General features: G+C 42.1%; 1 protein-coding gene across 1 annotated transcript in view; it reads right to left on the bottom strand.

Moving 5' to 3' along the window:
* Positions 1-15,761: 15,761 nt before the first annotated feature.
* Positions 15,762-19,838, bottom strand: part of LOC130362418 (uncharacterized) — a 74,478-nt gene continuing 70,401 nt past the window's right edge. Inside the window, exon 4 of the mRNA XM_056566854.1 lies at positions 15,762-19,363. Coding sequence (XP_056422829.1) covers positions 18,824-19,363 — 540 coding nt within the window. The 3' untranslated portion in view covers positions 15,762-18,823. The remainder of the gene's footprint in view (positions 19,364-19,838) is intronic.

The following is a 19,838-nucleotide window of genomic DNA, read 5'->3' as shown; positions in this document are numbered from 1 at the left end:
ATCTTTCACCATCTAATTGACATAACAAATATATATCCACAAGGAAACATATTTAACCCCTTAAGGACCACAGGTTTTTCCACTTTAATTTTTTCCTCATCCCCTTCTAAAAATCCTAAACGCTTTCAATGTTGCAAAAACTCATATGAGGACTTTTTGCGCCACCAATTGTACTTTGTAATGAGATCAATCATTTCACCACAAAATTTACAGCAAACCCAGAAAAAATATATTAGTGGGGCAAAATTGGAAAAAAAAAACCCTGCCATTTTGCAATTGTTGGGGGCTTCCGATTCTACACAGTGCACTGCACTTTTTGGTAAACATGACACCAGATATTTATTCTGTAGGTCTATACGGTTACGATTATACCCAATTTATATAGGTTTTCTTTATTTTACTACTTAATAAAAATTATAACCACATGCACAAAAATTTGTATGTTTAAAATTGTCCTCTTCTGACCCCTATAACTTTTTTTATTTTTCCGTATACGAGGTGGTATGAGGGCTCATTTTGTGCACCGTGATCTGAAGTTTTTTTTTTTTTTAGGTTATAAAAAAATATGCAATTTTGGACTTGACCGCGCGGTATAATTTATCTTGTATTTTTATAGTTCGGACATTTACGCATGCAGCGATACAACATATGTTTATTTTTATTATGTTTATATATTTTTTATATGGAATTTGGGAAACGGGGGGTGATTTAAACTTTTAATAAGGAAAAGGTTAATGTGTGTGTTTTTAAACTTTTTTTTTCTTTTCTTTTTTTACACTTTTAGTCCCCTTAGGGGACATTTAGGAGGAATCATTTGATTCTTCATACAGATCAATGTGGTTCCATAGAACGACATTGATCTGTGTGCTCTGTGCTCGATTGATAAAGCCTGGTCCTGGAGCTTGCGCCATACCTGCTTAACAGCACATGGACATTGTAAGGATTTCTCCCTGGGGATGGCTCTGGAATCGTCCTTGACACCGCCACAAGACACGTTTCTTCACAAACTGGCAAACAGTAGTACTTTATGCAAGTCTTGCCCCTCACCAGCTTTATTAGTCAGGTTGCAGGATAAAATAAAAACATAAGACAGGAACAAACAAAACCCTAGACCAGTGGTCTCCAACCTGCGGACCCCCAGATGTTGCAAAACTACAACTCCCAGCATGCCCGTACAGGCAACGGCTGTCCGGGCATGCTGGGAGTTGTAGTTTTGCAAACATCTGGAGGTCCGCAGGTTTAAGACCACTGCCCTAGTCCGTCTAGTCACTAACTAAACAATCCAGCATGCCCTGACTATCAACTGGTGGGCTTTTCCTGGCAAGTTAAACTTATTCCTCCTGCAACCTTCTACTCACTGTTCACACACAGCGTTTGCAACCTCTTGCTGGGTGTCTCGCCCACATCACTCTTTGGGGCCACTCACAGCTCGGGCTGTGTGTTCCTCACCAGGACCCCTGTCTCCCCCTATAGCCACCTTGCTGTCTTCTAGGGAGAGCCCCAACTATTCTGTCTGACTTCCTTTTAACCCCTTAAGGACCAAGGACGTACCAGTACGTCCTGAATCCTTTCCCTTTCTATAACGCGGGGCCACGACGTGCCGCCCGCTATTAACCCTTTAGACGTGGCGTTCAAAGTTGAACGCTGCGTCTTAAGTGAAAGTGAAACCATGTCGGTTAGCTCAAGGAGCTGTTCGGGATTGCCGCGGCGTCCCGAACAGCTGTTAGACACGAGGAGGGTCTCCTACCTTGCCTACTGGTGTCCGATCGTCGAATGACTGCTCAGTGCCTGAGATCCAGGCATGAGCAGTCAAGCGGCAGAATCATCGATCACTGGTTTCCTATGAGAAACCAGTGATCAATGTAAAAGATCAGTGTGTGCAGTGTTATAGGTCCCTATGGGAGCTATAACATTGCAAAAAAAAAAAGTGAATAAAAATCATTTAACACCTCCCCTATTAAAAGTTTGAATCACCCCCCTTTTCCCATTTAAAAAAAACTGTGTAAAAAAAAATAAATAAATATGTGGTATCGTCGCGTGCGGAAATGTCCGATTTATAAAAATATATAGTTAATTAAACTGCACGTCAATGGTGTATGCGCAAAAAATTCCAAAGTCCAAAATAGTGTATTTTTGGTCACTTTTTATACCATGAAAAAATGACTAAAAAGTGATCAACAAGTCCGATCAATACAAAGAGGGTACCGCTAAAAACTGATCACGGCGCAAAAAATGAGCCCTCATACCGACCCATACGCTTTAAAATAAAAAAAGTTATAGGGGTCAGAAGATGACAATTTTAAACGGATAAATTTTCCTGCATGTAGTTATGATTTTTTTCAGAAGTACGACAAAATCAAACCGATATAAGTAGGGTATTATTTTAATCGTATGGACCTACAGAATAAATAGAATGTGACATTTTTACCGAAAAATGTACTACGTAGAAACGGAAGCCTCCAAAAGTTACAAAATGGCTTTTTTTTCAATTTTGTCGCACAATGATTTTTTTTTCCGTTTCGCCGTAGATTTTTGGGTAAAATGACTGATAAAATTACAAAGTAGAATTGGTGGCGCAAATAATACGCCATAATACAGATTTTTTGGTGCAAAATTGAAAGAGTTATGATTTTTTTAAAGTAAGAAGGAAAAAACGAAAGTGCAAAAACCAAAAAACGCCTGGTCCTTAAGGGGTTAAATGTTTCTGCTGCTCACTCTTGAGCAATTCTGTCAAGTTTATGACAGTATCCTCCAGGGACAGCAGTTGTTCCCTCATCTGCTCATTGTCTTTATTCAGCTGCACCATCTTGGACACTTTCTGCTCATAGACTTTTAGCTGAGCCTCTTGTTCAGAGAGCTGTATTCCCAGTGAATCCAAGGTAGCTGCATGAGACTTAAGGTGCGTTTCGCTCTGCGCCTCCAGGCTCTGCACCTTATGAGCCATTACTACTTTCTCCTTCTCAAGCTCTTCCATGGCTACCAACCTTGCCTTGTGATCACTTTGTAGAGCCAGATATGGCCTCACACAGGACATTCACTTCTTCATCCTTGAATGAGACCTGCTTGAACAAACTCTCCAATTCTCTCTCCTTGCTGGTCACCAGAGCGGGACAGTTCATCCTACAGAACCGCAAACTAATTTTTCTGCAGCTGAAGCTTTGCCTCCTGCTCTTTCAAGCCAACTCGTTCCAACTCTTCTGCTCCTTTAGGGGTTGCCGTCCCCTTTGCAAGGATCTTGGGCCTCAGGCTAGTCCCCGGACAGTCTCTCTGCTCTCAGACAGACTTCTCTTTCACTTCACCACCATCTCTTCGCTCACTTGCAGAAATGTCAAGAGCTCCTGAGTGTGCAACAACATCTGGTCCAGTGGTTCGACCTTCCTGGTCATGATCCATCTCTGGTCCAGACATCACATCTCCTTCACTCAGGACTCTGTCTATGACAGTAAGCACAGCACCCGGCTCCACATGTACTCTCTTCAGTACTTCTGCATTATCCACAGAAATCTCTGTAGCTTCTTTTCCAGTCACCTCTTCCAGATGACTGCACAATTCTAGCCCCACCTTGGGCTCATCTTCAGCTGGCGGATGGGACCCATGTTCCTGTACCTGATCCGTTTCTGGCTTTACTGAAGATTCTGTTTCAGTCAGAGGTACACTTGTCACTTGAGTCTCTGGATCCTCCTAGATTTGACTCAGGGTCTGTTCTTCAGCTCTCCCAGCAGTCTTGCAGACCCCTATATGACATTTATCTAGTGACTGCTGACACTCCCTATCCTCAACCTTTGTTGAGTAACTTTCAACTAGTGTGTGGTGCAAGTCAAGTGTTGTGGGCCTATCAGGTGTACCCGCTCTAGTTACCCGACAGTCTTCCCATAACTGCTGAAAAAATTGAAAATCCAACCCCAGTTCTACATCATACTCCAAGGAGGGCTCTATTGCAACCTTGTGACTCACAGTACATGGGGGGTAGAAAAACAGACATTAACAGTTTTACAACCCCAAATAACTGCCTGTATAGAAAAAATGACAGGGTCCGGCTTCACCAGACTTATTATACCCTAAGGCCCCAGCAAAGCAATCATCTTTTTACCATCTACTACCAGCTCGCACAGGTTTTCTTTTGTCCTGTCAGAGTTGGCAGCAGTAAACATTACTTCAGAACAGACATGAATTTTTGACAAAAAAAACTATCACACTGCATAAGTTCAAAATTTACAGTACAGGTCACACAGTCAAGTAGTGACACACCAGTCATCATTAGCTCATGAACCTTTGTGTGCGGTTTCTCTGGCACACTCTCCTCATCCCACAACTGCCAAAAATATGGGAAGTCTCTGCCTAGTATAATCTCCATCTCAAGCTCGGCACACACCTCCATAACATGGATCACTGTCCCAAAACAGGTTTCAAAGTCAATTAGAACAGTCTTACCAGGCTCTGGTCGGGTCTTCACAAAATGGTATTATGTCCGGCATGACTCTGGACACAGCCTGCGAAAGTCCAATTCCACATACAGTGGGATTCCACCCACCAGTAACATAGTAAGATACATAGTAACATAGTTCATGAGGTTGAAAAAAGACCAGAGTCCATCAAGTTCAACCTATATCCCTAATGAGTCCCTACTGAGTTGATCCAGAGGAAGGCAAAAAACCCTCATACTAGAGGTAAAAATTCCTTCCCGTCTCCAAATATGGCAGTCAGAATAAATCCCTGGATCAACGTTCTGTCCCTATAAATCTAGTATACATAACCAGCGATGTTATTACTCTCTAAGAATGCATCCAGACCCGTTTTGAACTCTTTTACAGAGTTCACCATGACCACCTCCTCAGGCAGAGAATTCCACAGTCTCACTGCTCATACAGTAAAGAATCCCCGTCTGTGCTGGTGTAGAAACCTTCTTTCCTCTAAACTTAGAGGATGCCCCCTTGTTATAGATACAGTCCTGGGTATAAATAGATCATGGGAGAGATATCTGTACTCTCCCCTGATATATTTATACATAGTTATTAGGTCTCCCCTAAGCCTTCTTTTTTCTAAACTAAATAACCCTAATTCTGATAATCTTTCTGGGTACTGTAGTCCTCCCATTCCCCGTATTACTTTGGTTGCCCATCTTTGAACCCTCTCAAGCTCTACTACATCTTTATTGTACACTGGTGGCCAGTACTGTACACAGTATTCCATGTGTGGTCTGACTAGTGATTTGTACAGCGGTAGAATTATTTCCTTGTCGTGGGCATCTATGCCCCTATTGATGCACCCCATGATTTTATTAGCCTTGGCAGCAGCTGCCCGACACTGGTCACTACAGCTAAATTTACTGTTAACTAAGATTCCTAAATCCTTTTCTATGTCAGTCGTCCCAAGTGTTCTCCTATTTAAATACATAACCCCAGCCCGGATTTTTCCTCCCCATGTGCATTACCTTACATTTATCAGTGTTGAACCTCATTTGCCACTTCCCAGCCCAAACCTTCAACCTATCCAGATCCATTTGTAACAGTGCACTGTCAACTATAGTGTTTACCGCTTTACAGAGTTTAGTATCATCTGCAAAGATTGTTACTTTACTATTCAACCCCTCCACAAGGTCATTAATAAATATATTAAACAGAACAGGACCCAAGATGGTACCCCACTAGTAACAGTCACCCAATCAGAATAAGTACCATTAATAACCACCCTCTGTTTCACTGAGCCAGTTACTTACCCACTTACACACATTCTCCCCTAGCCCCATCCTTCTCATTTTATGCATCAACTTTTTATGAGGTACCGTATCAAATGCTTTGGAAAAATCCAGATATACGAAAACCAGCGATTGCCCCTGGCCCAGTCTGGAGCTCACCTCCTCATAGAAGCTGATCAGGTTAGTTTTACAGGACCGATCCCTCATAAAGTCATGCTGATATGGGGTCATGCGTTTATTTTTATTAAGATACTCCAAAATAGCATCTCTTAGAAAACCCTCAAACAATTTACATACAACGGAGGTTAAACTAACAGATCTATAATTCCCTGTGTCACCTTTTGTTCCCTTTTTAAATATTGGTACCACATTTGCAATGTGCCAGTCCTTGGGAACAGTCCCTGTTACTATAGAGTCCCAGAATATATAAAATAGGGGTCTGTCTATAACATTACTTAATTCCTTTAGAACACGGGGGTGAATGCCATCTGGACCTGGTGATTTGTCTGTTTAGATTTTTTGTAGGCGGCACTGTACTTCTTCCTGGGTTTGTCCAGTAACTCATGGATCCTCACATCCATCTTGGCAACAACCGGTTGCTGTCCACGTCTGTTGCTCCTAGTAACGGCATTTGGACGCCGACCCATCTTTGAAAACAAACAACACAGCATACTGCTGTTGCGCTGCGCAGGTGGCCCGTCCACCTGTCTTCTTAGCTGAGAGAGCGCTCACTTGCTTGACGCGATCCGTTGCCCCTAGCAATGCTTTCATCACCGGCTCAGTCCTGCTCTTGTACTCCACCACTTGGCTTGTCCGACTTGCAACATGCAGGATGGGTTGCTCCTAGCAACAAATTTACTGCAACTCGACCGTTGGTTGCTCTTAGCAATGTGCTGCCCGCATCCTCTACCAATTGTAAGCATTTCTCCCTGGGGATAGCTCTGAGATCGTTCTTGACACCGCCACAGAACACGTTTCTTCACAATAAACTGGCAAACAACAGTACTCTATGCAAGTCCGGCCCCTCGCCAGCTTTATTAGACAGGTTGCAGGATAAAATAAAATCAAAGACAGGAACTAACAAAACCCTAGACCGTCTAGTCACTAACTAAACAATCCAGCATGCCCTGACTATCAACTGGTGGGCTTTTCCCGGCCAGTTAAACTTATGCCTCCTGCAACCTTCTACTCACTGTTCACACACAGCACTGAAACCTCTTGCTGTGTGTCTCGTCCACATCACTCTTTGGGGCCAGTCACAGTTCGGGCTGTGTGTTCCTCACCAGGAGCCCTGCCTCCCCCTATAGCCACCTTGCTGACTTCTAGGGAGCCCCAACTATTCTGTCGGACTTCCTTTTAAACACACTTCCACTTTCTGCAACCTCATTAATTAGGCCACAGGTGAAGGTTTCTCCATTGTTAGCTAGGGAAATACACCCTTTCCTTGCTACATTGTCACAACGTGTATACATGTCCATGATCGTTAAGGGGTTAAGTATTCCTCCAAATTAGGTGCACCATAAAAGAGATAAATATGGTATTTTACCTAAAGATGTGCTACCAGATATTTCCCCCAAATTTAGTACCACAGATAAATATCAGATTTGTGTGGTTAGTTAGAAGGTGCTGGAGGGTTCATACAAGTCACCTCCATTCATTATATCCAGAGATTAGATATTGGCCCATTCTTGATATCATTTTCTCTCAGAGTAATACCATGATATGTTAACTAACCATTGTAACTGATGTATACTAAGACAGTTACTAAATCATGCAAATGTAGTTTTACTGTATATAACTTCTAAGATAAGCTTAGAATGCTTCATTAATGTTCTACATATGTTCCTACTTTAAGACTTAAAGGACATGTCCGGTGCTCACTTTTCTTATTGTATCCGTTCCGGGGTGCAAAAAAAAAAAAAAAAAAAAAAAAAAAAAAAAAAGCTTTCTCTTGCCTGCCTACGCTCCCCCGATGCTTTGGTACAGGCGTTCAGTCCCCGGGCTGAATTCTTCTTACTTCCTGTTAGCCCGGCACGTCGCACGGAGCTTCAGCCTATCACCGGCCGAGGCGGGACATCGCTGCGGCCGGTGATAGGTTGAAGCTCCGTGTGACGTGCCAGGCTAACAGGAAGTAAGAAGAATACAGCCCGGGGACCGAACACCTGTACTGAAGCACCGGGGGAGCCTAGGCAGGTAAGAGAAATTTTGTTTTCTTTTATTTTTCAGCCCGGAACGGATAAAATAAGAAAAGTGAGCACCGGACATCTCCTTTAATACCATGATGATGTAAGTTACTAACATTAGCTTATAATGATCTACTAATACTTTATATATAATTATATCTGACTAGTGATTCATATATACAGTGGTCCCTCACGTTACAATATTAATCGGTTTCCAGGACGACCATTGTATGTTGAGACCATAACTCTATGGAAACTTGGTAATTGGTTCTGAAGCCACCAAAATGTCATCCATAAATAGGAAGTCCCTATCTATGTATAAGGATAGGAGCTTCTTCAGGGTCCTGTACAGTACACACAGTGTCCCAAAAATAGTAAAATAGAGCTGCCCCCACCTGGAGCAGCTATCCCTGGAACAGGTAAAGAGTAGTACAGAACATGTAGTACCTCCCTATACTGTAGGGGGCACTACCAGACAGCCAGCCAGTGCAAGCACTTTAGGAATACAGGGGTTTTACCAGTGAAACACCCATTCCAATTGGTCAGTTCTTCCAGCCATTGACACGTTTCACAGATCTGGACTGTCCGTAGCCTTGTATGTTGAGTCTGGTTTCAAGTTACAATGGTCCAGAAAAGACCATTGTATGTTGAAAATATTATAAGTTGAGAGATCACTGTACATATGTGTTTATATATTGATGTTTACAGATAACTTTAGGAGAAAAAGCTGGATCTGGTTTAAAGATTACGCTTTATCTGTAAGGCTCTGAACTAAGGAGCGCTGCTAACCCCGCTATTCTATGGGACATTGTTTCATTGGCTTCCTATAGGTTTGTAGGGTAGAGGTCTGACAACCCCTTCCTTCTCAGAATTAGCCTTCCAAAAGCCAAGCAAGCCAGATGTAGACTCTTGTATGTAGATCAGGGGTCTCAAACTGATGGCCCTGCAGATGTTGCAAAACTTCAACTCTCAGCATGCCTGGACATGCCCAGACAGCTATTGGCTGCAGCCCAACAGCTGTCTGGGCATGCTGGGAGTTTACGTTTTGCAAAATCAGGAGGGCCGCTAGTTTGAGACCCCTGCTGTAGATGGACAATCGGGGTCCCTAAGAGAGAAGGTCCTAAATAGCTGGCAGAACCCAAGGATCTGCCTGGGATAGGATCCTTAGGCATGAGAATTGCAGTTGACCTGTCCTCCCTGATCTTTTTGATAACCCTTGGGATTGGTTGCGGGGGGCGGGCCAAGAATGCATAAGCTAGATCCCAAATCCAAGGTTGTGATAGGGAGTCCACAGCAAATAGGTAATCTGCTGGATTTAGTGAGCAAAATACTTTTAGTTGATGGTTTTCTCTTGCAGTAAATATTCCCCATAGTCAAGTTTTTTTTTGTGTGAAATATAGTGGGTTCAATAGCCATCCTCATGTTGTAAATTATGGCGGTTGAGAAAGTTGGCTCTGTCATTTAGACAAGATTTTTGGATGCACTGCTGAAATTTATATGTGGTGCGTTTCTGGAAAGAGAATTATTTAAGAAGTTATACTGAAGACAAGAGAGGCTCCCTTTTTGTGGTACCGTCTGCTGTGGAATAGTTGAAAACACATTTACAACACATTTACAACTGCTTGCTGCCAGAAGACTGTGGTGTACTGCCAAAAGTTCCTTGCAATTTAAGGACAGATTATGTATCTCTGGTTCCCAAGGCCCTTTCATATTTATCTCTTTTACATGAAGCCCACCCACCACCAAGGGCTGGCATCTGTAGTCAGTATAAGGCTAAGTTTCCACTTGGTTTTTTTTCTGGCAGTTTTCGGTAAAAACTGCCACTGCAGTTTTTTGCCAAATCCAGCAGTGTATTCAAAGGAAATAGGGACATATAAAGGAAGGACTTACACTTCTCCTCCATTATGGATCCACTTCTGGCTTTGGCTCAAAAACTGCAGTGGCAGTTTTCCAAAAATTGCCAGAAAAAAAACAAGTGGAAACTTCGCCTAATAGTTTTTTTCTATCCTCCAATCTAGACCCTTTACTTGCTTGTCTGCTTCCAACCACCAATGAAGAGAGTCTTTTGACGTTTCTGAAAGAATAATACACTTACCCAACTCTTTTACTGAACCATGCCAGGCCTCTAGGAGCTGTAGCTGAGGGACTCCGGAGTTTATTTGAGCCCAAGGAACCGCTTGAATGACAGCCATGAATAATCCCAGTCTCTGATGGACAAACGCTGAAGACATAGCACCTCCTTTACAATCCTCTGAATTTTGACGACTTTTTCTAATGGTACAAAAGACATTTGAGTCCAAAAGATTGCACAGAAAATGTTTGTTGAGCTGGAATAGGAGAGGATTTTTTCCAATTTACTATCCAGCCAAGGAAGATAAAAGGTTTTTACCCAGTATCTGACTTATCTACTAACAGAAAACTGTCTAGGTATCGTATAAATGTGCCTACCTGCTCCCTTATGTGGGCTGCCATTTCTGCAATAATTTATTGAAAATACCCTGGGTACTACTTCTATGTAACAGATCCTTACTATACTTACTGCTATCCTTAGGAATTGAAGGAAATCCGGATTAATAGGTACATGTAGAAAAACATCCTTTAAATCTAGATATGTCATATGCCAGACGTTTGTCAAAAGATTTGAGGTGGACTTGACAGTCTTCAACTTCAATTTTTGATAAACCAGAAATAAGTTTGTTTTAAATTTATGATGGTTCTAAAACCTTGCTCTAAAGCTGACTGACCTTCTACCCCGGACTGGTCTTTTGTGACTACTAGGCGAGAGGGAGGAGGACTGGAAATTATGAAACGTAACCAGTTTTTTTTTATGTATTCACTATCAGATTTTTTTTGCCTATTGGCTCTTTTTCAGTGCTTTTGGAAGGAAGACTGTCTGGATTCCTTTTTAATATATGAATGGGGGGAAAAAACGCCTTTTTTATTATCCAGACCTTCAAACATAATATCCTGTACAGACCCCCTCTATGTCAGAGATTCCTCTGACATAAAGAAACCCTCAGTGATTCTGAGGATGATTTTATAACCTCTTCTTCCTCATATATTGTAACTACATTTAAAAGATGTTAGTGATGTAGGGGATTGCCTGCATAGGAACTTTTGCCGTCCCCTTTTGGAATTTTGTATTTCCCTTTTAACCCCTTAAAGGGGTACTCCGCCCCTGGCATCTTATCCCCTATCCAAAGGATAGGGGATAAGATGTCAGATTGCCGCGGTCCCGCTGCTGGGGACCCCGGGGATCGCCGCTGCGGCACCCCACCATCATTACTGCACAGAGCGCATTCGCTCTGTGCGTAATGACGGGCGATACAGGGGCCGGAGCAGCGTGACATCATCGCTCCGCCCCTCATGACATCACGGCCCGTCCCCTTAATGCAAGCCTATGGCAGGGGGTGTGACGACCGCCACGCCCCCTTCCCATAGACTTGTATTGATGGGGGCGGGCCGTGACGTCACGAGAGGCGGAGCCGTGACGTAACAATGCTCCGGCCCCTGTATTGCCCGTCATTACGTGCAGAGAGATCTCGCTCTGCGCAGTAATGATAGCGGGGTGCTGCAGCAGCGATCCCCGAATTCCCCAACAGCGGGACCCCGGCGATCTGACATCTTATCCCCTATCCTTTGGATAGGGGATAAGATGTCTAGGGGCGTAGTACCCCTTTAAGGACTCAGACCATTTTTGACCTTAACCCCTTAAGGACTCATGACATTTTCATACGTCTTCACTTCAGAGTCCTTAAAGGACAAGTCTCACAGTAAAAAATTGTTCTACTTTTAGTGCAGAAGGTAAAGTTATATAGGTTTGTAAATCACTTCCATTACTAATGCTGCTTGGAAACAAGCTTTTTCTGCATTCTTCTGTCTGACAGGAAATTCAGCTGTTCCAGGTTTTCATGACTTGCGACCCCCTATTCAGGCTGTTATCAGCAGCATCCCAGGGGCCGTGACGTGACAATTACCCAGAAAACCCCTGTGCTGCAGAGAGCTCCCAGTGCTTGGCCTTAGCCCCTCCCATCTGATGAATATTCACACTGTCCTCACTCTGTTCTGCAGTGATTGGCTGAGCAGCACTGCCTATATGCCGGCTGATTCAGATCATAGCAGCCCCAGCAAACAGGCTGATTCTCTCCCCTCTCCTTGCTAATGTTTTTACACTGAGAACGGAGGAGAGGGGGGAGGGGAGGGAGCTGCCAGCGTAGAGCTGTCACACTGAGAATGGAGGGGAGGGAGAGTAGAGCTGTCACACTGAGCACTGGGGAGAGAGGAGTGCAGGGCAGAGAAGGGAGGAGGTGATTGTGCCACTGTAAAGCTGTTTCACTGAGAGGAGGAGGGGAGGGAGTGATTTTACTGTGTAAAACTGCAGCTTCAACTCCAGGGTCCCTCTCTCTGAGCACTGAGATTAGTTTGTTTCCTCGTGGCCACCCTGCTGTATAGGGCTATGATTGGAGCTCAGTGTTATGTGGGAGTGAGCTAGCAGAGCTGTGGGAGTGACTAACATAAGTTAGGGGTGGTAACAAGCTCTCTGCTCAGGCAGCTGAGAGCAGGAAATGTGAGCAGTGCATGCAGGGAAATGTAGTCTTTGAAATCACAGGCATAGCCACCATAACCAGGAAGTAACTGGAATTCATGAGCTGAATAGCCGGTGAATGGGGTCCGGAAAAAAAAAAATCACAAACATGTCAGAGAGATGGTAGGTGAATATACTATGGAATGGCTAGGTATTTTTTTTTCTTTGCTGCCTGGGATATCTTCTTTAAGGACTCATGACGTATGAGAACGTCATGAGCTTTCCCGGCCCCCCGCAGCCAGCAGCAGAGCCAATGCCTGATGCCTGCTGAAATCGTTCAGCAGGCATCGCGGCATATCGCCCAGGGGGGTCATGATGACCCCCCCATGTCAATTCAGACTAGCGATGCGATTCCGTTCCCCGCCGCTTGGAGATCGGAGCGGGTTGTCTGCTGATTTCATTCAGCTGACATAGCGGCAGTATGCCGGAGGAGCTCCTATACCGGCGATCGCTGCAGGGCTCCGGTAACTACTTACCAGCGTTCTGCAGCGGTTACGGGTCATCAGGGTCACGTGTGACGCTGTTATAGATGACAAATGGTGGTATAATATACACCTCCAATCATCATCCTTACTATACCAGTACAGTTGTGATTGGGTGGCCAAAGTGGCCACACCAATCACATAGTAATGGGAGGAAAGGTTAGGGTTAAAAAAAAAAAGTCTTTTTTTTTGGGCGTACCTCGGTGGGTGTCGTGGGTCCGTAGCACCTTTAGCTGCATGACCCCGGCGGTCTGCTGCCAGCAATTTTTTTTGGCGCAGATCTTTTTTTTTTTCCTAAGCGTGTGTGCGGACCCTCTTAGTCATAAAAGAGCGGTCCGCCAACGTTTGTTAAAGCCCACCCGCCGCTGATCAGTCCCGTAGTACTGATCAGCTTTTTTTTGCGTTTTATTGCGTTTTTTTGCACCCATAGGTGGTCCGTGCCACCAGTAGCAGGTGTGTACTGTGTGGCCGGACTGTACCTGTTTGTGGTAGGCGTGCCTCACCGCTGTCAGTGATTTATCACTGATCAGCATTTTTTTTTTTGGCTTCAGGTGGGTGCATTTTTTCGGGGTTAAGCGGTTTATTTTATTTTATGGTTTTTTTGTGTGGGGGTCTGTGTACAAGCCACCAGCCACTGTTCTGGGCTGAGTGGCCAGACCCCCCACTGACTTCTGCGCCCCCTGCCGCCACAAGCGCAGCAGTGCGCACACCACTGATTAAACGCTTTTTTTTGGTGCAGGGCTTTTTTGCGCTAGAAGTCCCCCTTTTTTTATTTTTTTTTTAAAGTCCCCTTTTTATTTTATATTTTTTTCGGTTAGGGCGGGTTAGTTTAGTTAGGTTAGGGAGGTAGTCTCGCACCACACCACACACAGCACATACACCAATAAAGTTTTCCCCCACACACAAACACACCCATCCCCATTAGAGTAGGGAAATGGCCCGCAGGGCGTTTTCAGAAGAGGAGGCATATGCCATAATTGCCTCCGACTCTGAGAGTCTCAGAGGACGAGGAAGACCCCACCTTCCTTATTTCCTAGTCCTCCTCATCATCTAGTTCTGATGATGAGCCACTAAGGCGGCGAACTCGCCGCCGTGCGGCGCCGCAAACCTCCTCTGTCCTTGACCCTGTGTCCCATGCTAGTATGAGTCCCCCTGGCGCTTATACTAGTGAAGCCCCCCAGCCAAGTTCACTGGTACCTCGTACCGGTGAACTTGTCTGGACTCAGCCAGCGGACCACAAGCCCGTGATTCTTGTGAGTTTGTCGGCGACAATTAACATTGTCGGGTTCACTGAAATGGACTTTTTCGTTAATTTTTTCAGTGACGACTTTGTTAATTTGATGGTTACACAGACGTATCTGTATGCCCAACAGTTCGACGCCTCTAACCCGGGCTCATTTTTAGCTAGACCCGGCGGCTGGACTCCAGTCGATGCAGCCGAAATGAGGACCTTTTGGGGCCTCGTGCTGCATATGGGTCTAGTTAAAAAAACTTTTTTTTTTTTTTTTTTACATATGCAAAAGTCGTGAAACCCCTGTGGGGTATTAAGGTTCACTTTACCCCTTGTTATGTTCCCCAAGGGATCTAGTTTCCAAAATGTGATGCCATGTGGGTTTTTATTTGCTGTCCTGGCACCATAGGGGCTTCCTAAATGCCCCCAGAGCAAAATTTGCTTCCAAAAAGCCAAAATGTGACTCCTTCTCCTCTGAGACCTGTAGTGCGCCAGCAGAGCACTTTTCACCCCCATATGGGGTGTTTTCTGAATCGGGAGAAATTGGGCTTCAAATTTTGGGGGGGTATTTTCTGCTTTAACCCTTTGTAAAAATGTAAAATATTAGCGAAACCAAGCATTTTAGGTAAATTTTTTTTTTTTTTTTTTTTTTTTTTTTACATATGCCCTTTGTTGTATTAAGGTCCACTTTACCTTTTGTTACGTTCCCCAAGGGGTCTAGTTTCCAAAATGGCATGCCATGTGTTTTTTTTTTTTTTTGCTGTCCTGGCACCATAGGGGATTCCTAAATGCGGCATGCCCCCAGAGCAAAATTTGCTTCCAAAAAGCCAAAATGTGACTCCTTCTCTTCTGAGACCTGTAGTGCGCCAGCAGAGCACTGTTCACCCCCATATGGGATGTTTTCTGAATCGGGAGAAATTGGGCTTCAAATGGGGTATTTCCTGCTATTACCCTTTTTTAAAAAAGTAACATTTTGGGGAAAACAAGCATTTTAGGTATTTTTTTTTTTTTTTTTTTTTTTACATTTGCAAAAGTCATGAAACACCTGTGGGGTATTAAGGCTCACTTTATCCCATGGTACATTCCCCGAGGGGTCTAGTTTCCAAAATGGTATGCCATGTGTTTTTTTTTTTGCTGTTTTGACACCCTAGGGGCTTCCTAAAGGTGACATGCCCCTCAAAAACCATTTCAGAAAAATCCCCTTGTTGCTCCTTCCCTTCTGAGCCCCCTACTGCGCCCTCCCAACACTTTACATAGACATATGAGGTATGTGTTTACTCTAGAGAAATTGGGCTACAAATACAAGTAAAATTTTCTCCTTTTACCACTTGCAAAAATTCAAAAATTGGGTCTACAAGAACATGCGAGTATACAAAAAGAAGATTTTTAATTTTCTCCTTCACTTTGCTGCTATTCCTGTGAAACACCTAAAGGGTTAAAACACTGACAATGTCATTTTGAATACTTTGGGGGGGGGGGGGGGGTGTAGTTTTTATAACGGGGTCATTTATGTGTTATTTCTAATATGAAGACCCTTCCAATCCACTTCAAAACTGAACTGGTCCCTGAAAAATATTGAGTTTGAAAATTTTGGGAAAAATTGGAAAATTGCTGCTTAACTTTGAAGCCCTCTGGTGTCTTCCAAAAGTAAAAACTCATAAATTTTATGATGCAAACATAAAGTAGACATATTGTATATGTGAACAAAAAAAAATTATTTTGAATATCCATTTTTCTTACAAGCAGAGAGCTTCAAAGTTAGAAAAATGCAAAATTTTCACTTTTTTCATAAAATTTGGGGATTTTTCACCAAGAAAGGATGCAAGTTACCACAAAATTTTACCACGTTAAAGTAGAATATGTCACGAAAAAACAATCTCGGAATCAGAATAATAACTAAAAGCATTCCAGAGTTATTAATGTTTAAAGTGACAGTGGTCAGAATTGCAAAAAACGGCCGAGTCCTTAAGGTGAAAAAGGGCTAAGTCCTTAAAGGGTTAAGGACACAGCAAATTTTATTTTTGCGTTTTCATTTTTTCCGCCTCGCCTTCTAAAATCTATAACTCTTTTTGCACTGCATATAAAAAATCTCAAACTTTTTTTTTTTTTTTTACAAAATCAGTACGTTTAAAATTGCCCTATTTTGACCACCTCTTTTTATTTTTCCGTATTCAGGGAGGGCTCATTTTTTGCACCATGATCTGGTTGCGCATATGTGACTTTTTGATCGCTATTTATAAAATATTTTTGAAGTCTGATCTTTAACATTATAATTTGGACATTTGCGCATGCAACGATACCAAATATGTTTATTATTTATCGTTTTGTATGGGAAAAGGGGTTATTTAAAACTTTATTGGGGGAGGCTTTTTCACTTTTTTTTAAACTTTAAATTTTACACTTTTTTAGTCCCCACAGGGGACTATTTATAGCAGTCATTATATTGCTAATACTGTTCAGTTCTATGCATAAGGCATAGCACTGATAAGTATTATCGGCGATCTTCTGCTCTGGTCTGCTGGAAGGCAGATCAGTGCAGAAGGAGAAGGGACCTCTGTCCACCATCTTGGCTGATCTGATCCCCGTGGCAGTGCCGCGAGGGCGATCAGATCAGACATTTTAAGTACCGCACTGCCACAGATGCTGTGATCTGTATTTATCACAGCATCTGAGGGTTTAATGGCAGACATCAGCGCGATCGCTGATGTATGCCATTACCGGCGGGTCCGTGGCTGCTGACACCCGCTGGGACCTGCTTCGAATGAAGAAAGCGGCACTGACGATATGCAGCGTTGTACATTTACGGCGCATGTCCCTAAGGGGTTAATGATCTCCAGCATAGGGGACCAATGGACTTCATAGTGACCAGATTTTAATCCACTAGAGTACCTTTGGGATATGGTTGAATGGGAGATTAGCATCATAGATGTGCAGCTAACAAATCTGCAGCAACTGCGTGATGTCATCATGTCCATATGGACCAAAATCTGAGGAAAGTTTACATCACCTAGTAGAAAGTATGCCAAGAAGAATAAAGACAGTTCTGAAGACAAAATGAGGGGTATACATACACACACCTGGTATTGCTGCATTCATAAATATATTAACTATTAAAATATCACATTATCTTGCATACTAAATGACATTTAATAAAATAAATAAACTAAAACTCCACAATGCAGTTTTTCAGTCATTTTGACTCCTCCCCAATAAATCAATTAAAAAGTGACCAAAAATTCCTATGTACCTCAAAATGGTTACAATAAAAACTACTCCTTATCCTGTGAAAAAAACTTTCACAAAAGGTCTATCGATAGAAAAATAGGTTAGGTCTCAGAATTTTTATTTTATTTAAGAAGAAAACTGTTTTAATTTTTTTTTAAAGTAATAAAACACATCAAAAACTATATAAATTTGGTATCACATAATTGTACTGACCTGCAGAATGTCATTTATACTGCCTGGTAAACTCTGTGAAAACAAAACTCAGAAATATAATAGCAGGACTGAATTTGTTTTACCACTAATTGCCCAACACCACCAACAAGTTTCATCCCGCAAACTTTTTTTTTTTTAAGTGGTTCAATACACTGTATTGTTCACAAAATAGTTAAAAAAAAAAAAGAGCAACTTGTCCCTCAGAAGTCAATCCCTCATACAGTTATGCTGAGGACAACATAAAAATCTTAGCACTTGGAAAGTCCAGGTAAAGAAAAAGCCATCCCAAAAAATTACTGTGTTGAGAAAGCATTAAAGGGGTACTCCGGTGAAAAACCTTTTTTTTTTTTAAATCAACTGGTGCCAGTTAAACAGATTTGTAAATTACTTCTATTAAAAAAAATCCTTCCTGTACTTATTAGCTGCTGAATACTACAGTGGAAATTCTTTTCCGTTTGAAACACAGAGCGGTCTGCTGACATCTCTGTCCATTTTCGGAACTGCCAGAGTAAAAGGAAATCCCCATAGCAAACATATGCTGTTCTGGACAGTTCCTAAAATGGACAGAGATGTCAGCAGAGAGCACTGTGCTCGTGATGTCAGCAGAGAGCACTGTGTTCCAAAAAGAAAATAATTTCCGCTGTAGTATTCAGCAGCTAATAAGTACAGGAAGGATTAAGATTTTTTAATAGAAGTAATTTACAAATCTGTTTAACTTTCTGGCACCAGTTGATTTAAAAAAAAAATAAAAATAAAAAAATAAAAAGGTTTTCACCGGAGTACCCCTTTAAACTAAACGTAGAAGGAAGTGGTCAGAATCAGCAATTTCAAACTTTTACATTATGTGCATGGTCAGTTTTAGTGCACAGCAGTAGTGACTACTAAAGTAAGAGGTAGAAAAGATAAAAGGATATAACTGCTTTTCACTACCCCAATTTCAATCAGGTTGATTTTGCTTAAATACGCAAATAATAAAAGGTAACAACTTTGATGCAAAACATCTTTCACAAAAATCAGTTTTTTTCTTATTTCTTCAAAAAACTATATATAAAGACGTAATAATTATAAAATTTAATATAAAAAAGAAAATGTAATTTTTGTAATAAAAACAACTTAAGTTATATCCTAAGAAGGAACAGCTTTAATTGTAGTGTCCCAATAAAAACACTAAAAAGTGTTAAACGTCATACTGTTACAAATGTGCGCTAGTTATAAATGTTCTTCTTTGTACTGGGAAGGTTCTATAACATGTGAATTAGGCAGTGGAGACATACAAAAAGACTGATTTGCCCTCAACCGCGTAGGACTACAGCTATATTCATGATTAATGGAAACGTAATCTTGCCGTGGGGAAGTCATTGTCTGAGTATGTTGAATATTATAGTCCATAGAGTTAGAACAACTTGGTGGCTGACAAGAATAGTGTGGCATTTGAAACAGGGAAATGCTAGATTCTTCTGTGAGTTTCTTCATCATCCCTTTGAACAAAATATCAGTTATCAGAACTTCGGATAACAGTCTCTGTTTGTCATCCATTTTGCGCAGCTTTGCGGCAACTGTGACACCAAATGCATCAAATTCATCTTCTTTTTGGTTTAAAACAGCTGCTGCTTCAGAAAGCAGTTGTCGACTCAAATCACCGTTGACAGACTTTCGTTTTTTCTGGCTTGGCATTGGAATTGGTGGTTGTTGCTGCTTCTGTATGGGCTGTCTTTCAATGACTTCTTGGGATGGCGTACGAATACAAACCTAAAGATCAAAAAATAAATAAAAAATAAAAATCTTTAGATTCCATATAAATAAAGATCATTTTTGGAGTTTACTAAAGAATGCACATCACCTATTTATAGATGCATATGTTGCTAGAAGGTAGTTTTAAAGGATACCTTTCATTAAAAAAAATATTTTGATATATTATAGATTAATGTATGCAGAATAACTTTCCAATTGCATGTTATTAAAAAAAAAATATGCTTCTTTCTATTTAATTTTCCACTTTGAAAAAAATAACCACTGAGGGTCCCCCTACCAGTCCTGGCTTAAAACCCTTTTTATAGATTTCAGACTCGTGCTGGAGTCCTAAATCTCAGACTGCAGCTGGGACACAGACAAGCTCAGCACTGCTCCCTGCTTGTCAATCAGACAGGCAGGAGTCAGCACTGTGCTCATACCACAGCAGGGCATACTCCTGACTCTGCCTTACTGCATCCCCTCATTCGTTTCT

The sequence above is a fragment of the Hyla sarda genome, chromosome 3, assembly GCF_029499605.1.
Source record: "Hyla sarda isolate aHylSar1 chromosome 3, aHylSar1.hap1, whole genome shotgun sequence".
Classification (NCBI taxonomy): Eukaryota; Metazoa; Chordata; class Amphibia; order Anura; family Hylidae; genus Hyla; species Hyla sarda.
Note: the sequence above shows the minus strand (reverse complement) of the source record. Positions and strands in the feature narration are given on the sequence as shown.